The sequence below is a fragment of the Azolla caroliniana genome, unplaced genomic scaffold (assembly GCF_043228905.1).
Source record: "Azolla caroliniana isolate FFs.n. ecotype wild unplaced genomic scaffold, voAzoCaro1.0.p SCAF_1356, whole genome shotgun sequence".
NCBI classification, from domain to species: Eukaryota; Viridiplantae; Streptophyta; class Polypodiopsida; order Salviniales; family Salviniaceae; genus Azolla; species Azolla caroliniana.
Genome location: NW_028231791.1, coordinates 1 through 9514, shown reverse-complemented (window position 1 = coordinate 9514; position 9514 = coordinate 1). Strand labels below are relative to the sequence as shown.

The 9514-nt window shown below is 36.0% G+C and overlaps 2 protein-coding genes across 3 annotated transcripts; one reads left to right on the top strand and one right to left on the bottom strand.

Moving 5' to 3' along the window:
• Positions 1-3: 3 nt before the first annotated feature.
• LOC147847204 (uncharacterized) lies at positions 4-1789 on the top strand (the record flags this gene model as incomplete). The annotated part of the gene is made up of 6 exons (XM_087339451.1): positions 4-267; positions 387-462; positions 549-612; positions 1021-1156; positions 1438-1551; positions 1646-1789. Coding segments are annotated over 6 exons (720 nt in total), but the record flags the coding sequence as incomplete, so codon positions are not given.
• Positions 1790-3580: 1791 nt separating this feature from the next.
• LOC147847203 (putative methyltransferase PMT23) lies at positions 3581-8664 on the bottom strand. 2 transcript variants are annotated; one of them, XM_087339449.1, is made up of 8 exons: positions 7744-8664; positions 7116-7265; positions 6541-6811; positions 6167-6277; positions 5596-5770; positions 5132-5401; positions 4300-4494; positions 3581-4211 (listed from the first exon to the last, which is right to left on the bottom strand). In XM_087339449.1, the coding sequence occupies exons 1-8, from the start codon at positions 8614-8616 to the stop codon at positions 4016-4018; spliced, it is 2241 nt and encodes a 746-aa protein (XP_087195575.1). In that variant the 5' UTR covers positions 8617-8664; the 3' UTR covers positions 3581-4015. The 2 variants fall into 2 exon arrangements, with proteins under 2 accessions (XP_087195575.1, XP_087195576.1); XM_087339450.1 differs by lacking the exon at positions 3581-4211 and having other exon boundaries at positions 4296-4494.
• Positions 8665-9514: the final 850 nt, after the last annotated feature.

The following is a 9514-nucleotide window of genomic DNA, read 5'->3' as shown; positions in this document are numbered from 1 at the left end:
AGCAGCCTCACTCCGTTTTTCAGTGTTCCAAGAATAATCTTTGCTCATCATTGTGCTGGTGTAATTGCTTTTGCAAACATCCGTGGTGGTGGGGAATATGGTGAAGAATGGCACAAGGATGGTTCATTATCCAGGAAAGAGAATTGTTTTGACGATTTCATATCGTGTGCCAAGTTCTTAATCAACAAAGGTTATACAAGAGCAGGAAAATTAGGTATAGATGGAGCAAGCAATGGAGGACTCCTTATCGCCTCATGTGTCAATCGCGTATGTATATACACTTTCTGTCAAAAAAGTGTCATAGTAAAATAAGATCAAATAAAAACCTGGTTTAGCTCCTTGTAATGCAAAATGATCAACTGATTTCTGTATGATTTAAACAACAGAGACCAGATTTGTTTGGGTGTGCTATGGCTCACGTTGGTGTCATGGATATGTTGCGATTCCACCACTTTACTATTGGTAATGCAAATATCTCTCTAGCCTTGTAAGGGATCAAATAGAAAACATAAAAATGGAGCTCAATATCTTGGTGACAACTCTGTTAGGGCATGCATGGACGACAGAATATGGCTGTTCAGAGAAAGAAGATGAATTCCAGTGGTTAATCAAGTAAGGATAAGTAATTAGTAACATCTAAGCATCAGTATGAATTCATCCATATATAGAATCAGCTATAAATTAATCCACCTATAGATTCAAGATGAACCATCTACATTTAAGTATGTTCATTGTATTCATGAGCACAAACCATACACATATAAACAATATAAACTAATCTAAATGTGATGATGGCCTTGTTTATCAACACAAACTTTGTATATAGAATGAACACGACTTAAAAATCGATATGTAAATATTAGTATTTTATTAATTGTCACATCTTCACGTATCGTATTAATTTGTATTAATCTGCATTAAGTATCATCATTTTATTTATTGTTACTTCACATATAGAATCAAGATAAACTCATTCACATATAGCGGGTGATATTAACCATGGATATGTGATGCATGCAGATATTCTCCACTTCATAATGTAAAGAGGCCTTGGGAATACATTGGTAATGAAGGAGTCCAGTATCCGGCAATCATGTTGCTCACCGCAGATCATGATGATAGAGTTGTTCCACATCATTCCTTGAAACATCTGGCGGTAAGTTGTTTCCGGAAAAGACCACCCCTAACTTGTTGGGCATTTACAAGAACATGATCGAAGTTTCCAAAATTTGCCAGATTACTACCTCTTGGAAGTACAAAAAATTACAACCACATGAACGCATTCTACTAATCTTAGGAAATTTACAATTCTAGTAAAGTACCTGACAGAAGGTTTTGTTTTGTTATCATGCATACATCAAATGCTATAAACACACTACAGTATGTATTGAATTATGTCATACGGCAAGCTAAACACACTTTTGTTTTGACCACTAGACACTGCAATACAAGCTTTGTATAAGTTCGAAGGCAAGAAAGCAAACAAATCCTATTATTGGCCGCATTGACACAAAAGCTGGACATGGATGTGGTCGTCCAACACAGAAGCTGGTATGAGGTTTTCGTACACAGTCCAATCGGTTCTTGTACAAAAATAATGTATATGCACCATAGTTATCATAATGTTCATTGGTTTTTTTTATAGATTGATGAGGCTACGGACAAGTTTGCATTCTTGGCAAAGTATCTCAATGCTTCATGGTTCCCCTGAAGATAAATTTGTGGTTCTGGACGCACATAACATGGAAATGAATTTTCAAAATCTATCATTTCAGACACATTGGCAGAACCAAAACACCAATCATACATCTATATAAACCATAAATACACTTTTTACCATACAAGTTTTGCAATTACACCGCACATAGACTAATGCTACAAGGCTTTGAAAGCTATTGAACAGATACTTGTATAAGCACATAAATATTATTTTTTTTGCATATCTTGGTCTGAAAATCCTTGCACTTCCAAACGCTTTTGAAATCTTCATTTTGATAGCTATTGCTGTATTCTACGAAAAGATAGAACTGGAAGGATGATTACACTGATTAGAAATGCCTACAGATAATCAAAGTTATTTTACGACAACCATGAAATTTATGGAAGGATGCACATGCTTACAGATAATGAAGGTTGTTCTATAGCAAGCCATGAATCAAATATTGATTTGTAATGCTCAAGGATGTTACGATATCTAATTATTAATCGCTCTCTACTTAACAGAAAACTATAATATTTGTTTAATTGGAACACCAAACCTTGCCAGCAATGAATACTACTAAGTAAATTTCCAATCTAGAAGCTTAAACCAGAAATTTTGATTCTAACCAGAAATGGCAGGATTCAGGATCCCCGTTTTGACATGAATTCCTATGATGTATTACTCGTATTAGCGAAGTTCACTATGCCAGCAAATTTACTATACGAAGATTTTATCCCAATGTCATTTTGGGATTATTAGAATGTAAGAGGGTAATAAAAAATGGATTGTAATTTAGCTGTCACCATTTTGTGAATTTCACATTTTGATGATTTTCCAAGGGCAATTAAAATGATACAGCAAACCTCAGCTGACAAATGCAAAGTTGAAATAAAAATATATCAGTCAGTGTCAGCAAATTAAAGCAAGTTCGCATAAATCCATCATTTGAAATTACCTGTATTGAAGTGAAAATAAGCTACAAATCCCTTCAGCTAAATGCTAGAAAGTGGAATGTCTTTGGGAGGCGAAGTACATGACCTATGAGCCCCAGCAAGAGTAGTCTGATGGAGTATATTGTAGCATACAAGTGCATCTACAAAGGCACAGGTTGGCATCCACATTAGAGATGTGGTGGGGTAGTTGGTTGTGAGAAGCATTGGCAAAGCTCCCCAAAACCATTGTTCTCTTGTTTAGATCGAAGTTGCCAGACATGGGTGTACTACAGCTATAATCCTCCCCTAGACCCATTGTCAATCCCTATATCATGTTTACAAATCTTTTCAAGGGCAATAGGATTCATAGACCCCTACATGTTATGTATTAGAGTGAGGCAAGATAAATTGCTGGTTGGATTCATTCCGGAAAGAACATGATGCTCTAAAATGTTGAGCTTAAGTGAATGAGAATCCTCTTCCTATTTTGACATGACTAGTGTCACCACATCCTCTATTTAATAATTTTGCATGTATAGCTTGACTAACTAGGAGTGAAAGATTTGCTTTCAACCTCATAATTTGTCATTACCAACAGGGAATGAATTGGAAGGCAATGTGTCTCCTTGTTTTTCAATTGAACCCCACAATAGAGCTCATCAAACCTAGTAATTTGATAGGTCTAGCCAAAAATTCATGGAGGATCACAGAGCACACATGGCATTGTCACCTCGACCTCAAGATGACACTGCACCTTTTCTGTCAGTTCAAGCTGTAAACCAAGAGTTGGATTAATGATGTATTAAAACATCCTGCATTTTTTAAGGGCATTGAGATTCTTTAGGAATTTAACAATATGGCTTGACCAACCAGCTCAGTTAAATGGAAATTTACAAGAAAGGATTTTTGCGCATTCTAAGGTGGGGTATGGAGACAGTACAAACTGTTATAAACACAAATAATTAAATTCTTATAAAAAAATAGTTGTGGTTCCAATCCGATTTTTAAGTACAAATCCCATTTCTAAGTCCATGCTAAACAATGCATATTTTCAATCTACATAAACAAGGATTACAATCTAGATGGCCACAGGCAGTGATTAATCACTGATCCTTCTTATCATAACCATTCACATTGATGTGAGATCTGAATAAAGCTGAACTTTGGAAAGATAATTGTGAAATCAAACCTCTCATTAGGCAGGAAAGAAAATTACAACTGAATCCATTGGATTCAGTGGTCTCTTGCCTGATGTCATGATTACCATTACATTTGGATTGACATCACTTGCACTACAAACTTTCGATTTCTTGATATAATGATTTTCATATTGACATGAAATTTTCAAAATTCTCCAAAACCATCACGTGAAATTGTTTGTCTAAGGTCTCCAAAATGTTTTTTGAGCCACCAAGAGCCCCTCAGGTTCTTTTGCATACTTCATCCTAACTTCCCAATGTAATGAAGTGATAAGTGACTCTATTTCTGTGATACTTTCCAGCTTTTCACGGAAAATTACCCACCCTTGTGGCCGCAAAAGACGATCCATCTCCACAACAGTGCCTTTTATGTCGCATCTACACATTTGAAAGATCATAGGTATGTTATTAAGTTATCAGATCCAATTGCTCAGGCAAACATTTGATAGTACTCTTTCATGTTTACCTCTTCCTAAGCTTGTCAAAAAGATGATCCGAGTGGAGAAGATCATATGTCCTTGGATATGAACTGAAAGATTCACACCAATCATGGTAGATTCCAAAAAGACCCCTGTCATATATGATCGGCAATGTATCTGGTGCATCGTATTGTACCACATTCATAACCCATACTGATTGAGATGCCAAGGCAGCAGCAAAACTGTGGTAATAAAAAAGAAAATCACTTAAGACAACTTCCAGTGTGAAAGGATCCCAAAAAACAAAATAGGCAAAACACCACACACCATATAGGGTATAAAACACTATTTTTACCCCTAACCTGTTGGGTATATATAATATTGATCCATAACTTGTCGGGTATTTAACATTAGAAATACCCCCAAGTTTCCAAACATTCACAGAACATACCCAACAATAAGTACGGGTATTTTGGTGTCTCCTAAACAAATAATACACAGAAGTTTCCAATAAATTTCCAGAACACTCCTCAATGACAGTAGCATTTGTACTACAGAGGCATTTTCTGCTAATTTTTGGAAAATTTACTGGAAAAATACAGCAAGTTACAGGTACATTGGTGTTTACCATATTCATATGGGAGTATACTGGAAATTTTACAAATCTTATACGTATCTAGGTAAATAACCAATAAATTAGATCAATTATGGTGTTTTTCTACAAATAATACAGCTAATTTCCCAAATTCCCAGAATCTCTTATGTTACAGAACAATAACCTGGTAATGTTTGGAAATTTAAAGATACTGTAGTGAATACCTAAATAGTTAAGAGGGTATTTTGGTGTTTTCCTTAAACAAAAACTAATAAATCAATTACCCTCCATAGACTGCCTTCATGTCCATCACGTTTCTGACACTGGACCAATCAATACCAAGACCTCGCAGATACGACTTTTCCACAACACGGTGCCAGTGTTCTGTATCAGATCGAAAATCAGCTGCAGCTGGCTTTCCATATACACCTTTTTCATTACTTAACCATGCGGGTGCCGATGTCAGCCGTAAGGGCCACTGTTGTGGCCATTCTATACCACGGGCCTCCTCGTTAGATGGAATTTTGTGAATGCATGAGGTCATTGGGATGTACCTATGGTAATAATGAGATATATTTCACATTCAGAGGAGAGATCAAGTAACAATCTGCAAATGTATTTATAAACTTTTTGGGAGAATATCAGATAAGTAATAATATGCAGGTAATCCATTTATCAAGATTTTTGGGATAACATAATCAGCAAATGCAACTTCTATTGACGGTTGGAAGAAAATTATTAATCTTACCAAGCTGCATCTGCTTTGTCATTCTCTTCACATAATGGTGGGTAATTTTTCTGCCGATTTTCATAGCAGAAATTGGATGCTGGCTTGTGAAAAATAGCAATTCCAATTCCTGTAGAGGAATCTGTAGTTCGAGCAACTAAATCCCAGCACATGGCCGCTGTCATGGCCACCATTTCTGCAGCATGAACCATTCATATTAATGTTATAAGTAATTTTTAGTTTTTCCTCTCTTAGAAGAGCTTTATCATGGGAACATAAAACGTAAATACAACCCCCAAAATAAGCAAGGAATGCAAAATTCGAGAAACAGAGATAGTACCAAAAGCACGTGCTATACTAAAACTATGCTATCAATCCATGACTTTTTGAAAAACTAATTATAACCACAAATTCTAGGAACATCCTAATTGACATAACCATGTATATAATCAGTCATCGATTCCAAAACTAGCAGATATCTATGCTTCCATATATGATACATCCCAAAATTGATCAGTAACAAATTATGGTAACCAGTTTATTAGCAAGCCAAGTTTTCAAAACTTCTAGACATTGAGAATGTCAGACTAACCTTTCCAAATGCCTTGATCTTCTTCACCTTTCCAGTAAACAGGAGTTGCAGACCAAAGAAAATATCCCCCTGGCCTTAATATGCGGTTCAGCTCAAGGAGAAGCTTGCCATCTGCACAAAGATAAAAGATTATCAAATCACTAACAATAACTTTAAGCCATTCTACAGGTAAGAAAGGAGAACAAAACTCCCAAAACACCACTTAGTTTTTCTTTATTTCCTCAATGTCCCCAAAGTTCTGTAGGTTTTGATTATCCCCCTGTTTCTCTATTTCAGGTTGACGAGGGTATTTGAGGTAATAACAAAAACATGGCAACATTTGGGGATATTGGAAGGGAGTTTTTCCTTGGGAAAAAAGCAAACTGAAATCCTACCTTCGACATGCCAAGGCACTCTGCAACGAGCACAATGAACAGCATCAAAAACATTGCTTGGAAAAGGAAGTCTTTGGGTTCCCATTACTGCTGAAATTGCAGGGATTCCTCGCTCAAGAGCAAGTTGGATTTGTGCTTCATGTTCATCCTTGGGTGCAAAGGACATAGTAATCACCTCCTTCTCAAATATGTAACCTCCAAAGCTCGCAACTCCACAGCCAACATCAAGAATAACACGTGTATGGTTTCCCCAAGCAATGTCAGGCAATGTCTATTAAGAACACATTAAATGGTCTTCATTTTTTGAATTTAGAACCAAATGCAGAATTTTGACTTTCACAAGAATGCCAATCCTCCTCACCATTCCACATCAACTGACAGTATGCATGTACATGTATAAATATAAAGATGTATATGCATGCACAAATACACACATTAATTTATGCTCATTCAGAAAACATAAACAAGTTTGCATAAACAAACATAATACTGAATCAGTTTATGAAAGACTATAGCATTCATAAATGTCAACTATTTATCAATCAAACATGCAACAAAAAGAGATTATCTTTGACCTGCTCAATGAATTCAATGTAGTGAAGTGCACCATGCTTGAATTGAGTTCCACCTCCCGGAAATATAAGCTTGTCACCTAATTTCTTCACCCAATTCTGATCTTTTTTGTAAGACACCAACCCTGGATGTGGAACATTACTATACCAAATCTGCACCATTGTAAGCATAAGACATTGAGTTATTAATGGTGTTCAAGGACAGTTATGGGCATTGGATGCTATATAGGATAATTTCTTCGAATCCGTGAAACACACAACAAAAGGTATGAAACAACGATAAACACTATACAGATGTTAGTGTCATTGGATTACTACCATAATAAACACATTTGAAAATCAGGAAAAACACCCAAATACCCAAGTATTTCAATACTTCCCCAAATGCCTCCCAAGTCTTCATTATGCCACAACTGTCCTTGATCAAACCCCCTACTGAAAGTCATATACTATTTAAGAAATAATAGTTTATATGATCTCAATTATATGTACTATTTGCACAATCATATAAGTTCAGTTCATCCCCTCTTTCTCTCTTTCAGTAGTTGACCATGGGCATTTGGATAAATAAAAGAGAAACCAAGGATATCATCTGAGTTCAAAATATAGAGATAAAAACTGAACAGAGTACCTCATTTCGACTCTGAGGCCACTTAATTGGTAAGCAATACCCTTGTGGAAGAGGAACGAGACAAGTAGGTGCTGAGCTCGGGCAGTGCCTCTCACGATGCTCATAATGTTTAGTACTAGGAAGACTTTTTATCACTTCTTTGTTATCTAGACATGGTATATAATCGGTTGCTCCCTCAAAATCACAAATCTCCCATTCTCTTTGAGAATATGGTGTTCCCGTTGTGCTCTCATCCAAGGTCAAAGCCTCTTCGGTTTTCTCTTCTATCTTCTCCTTAATTTCTTCAACCTTCTCTTTCTCTTCTTTCGATTCGCTCGCTTGAGTTTCCCAGTTGTTTGTAATCTCTTTGTTCTCGATTTGAATCTCGGATTGCGCTGCTCCATTCTCTTCAAATTCATTCTCTTTCAGTTTTGGTGGTTCTTCATCTGGTGGACGTTCCTCCCTATTATCTACCTCATGTTCAGCAGGAGTTTCCTCTGTCTTCTCTCTCTCTTTCTCCTTCTCTTTATCATCATATTCACTTGATCCTTTTTCCTCAGTTTTTGGCTCTGGAGTCTCTGCCTGAGAACTTTCTTCATTGTTCTTTTCTTCATTATTTGTTTCTTCATTATTCGTTTCTTCATTATTCTTTCCTTCAGTTTCTTGTTGGATCTCAGTAGTACTTTCTTCAAATTGTTGAGTGTCAGTTATCTCTTTATAATTTCCCTCACTAGTCTTATGCACAGGTTCTACTTTATTTGAAACCTCTTCTCCTGAAGGAGTGCTCAGAATCCACATCCCTATCAAACAAAGTGCTATAAAAACACCGATCGTGGCCATAACATAGAATGATGGCATTCGTTTCTCATTACGAAAATGTTTGTTTACAGCCATAGTGGCGACAACCAGAGGTTCCTGTTGAAAAGATCAGATTCAATCTATCAATAAATTATCTTCAGAATCTTAGATTGAAACAAAGGAAGTATGCGCAGCATAACAAAACTTGGGAGACCAGATATCTACACAGTGAAGTCAAATATCTATAGCATATGTACACCAATCATATACTGTTACTCAGAAAACATAGAAGAGCACATAAGATCCATTAAGTACATAATCTTACATTTCTCAATGTATCAAATACAACGCCACAAATCCATAGCACATCTATAGAACCTTACATCGCGACAAAGAAAGCTTTCAAATTATAGAAGACTATAAATTATACAGAGCATCTTCGCAATTTTTACATTGCTGCATGGCAAAGGCATAATTACATAGCATACCTAAACCCACCTTACATTGTTACCTCGAAAACATTGAAGAACATACCATTCATATATTCGTGACATAGTTAGAAGGTCAAAGTCACAAATGCATGGAACATTACATTGCTGAACACAAAGCATGCAAAATATAGAAGATTATGTATCAGCAGTCTCATATATACAAAGATCTTGCATTGCTACTTTTTGAAGTTATCATTACCATAACATACCTATACGGCAAATATCCACTAACACATTTATGCAATCTTGCATTGCTACATAGAAAACGTGTAGCAACAAAACCTTAAATTTATGTTGAAGTTACTTGGATCGCACGTACTGTGCGCATTGATATCAGATAAAATCTAAACTTTACATCGCACATACAATGAATTGAGATATTACTGTGAGCAAAATTTAGATCTTTATCACACAGTGAAAACATGAGATTCAAGGCTGATTTAATCAGCCTAATCACCAAAAATTACATGTTAATTGATTACATCCATGATAAAAATCCATCT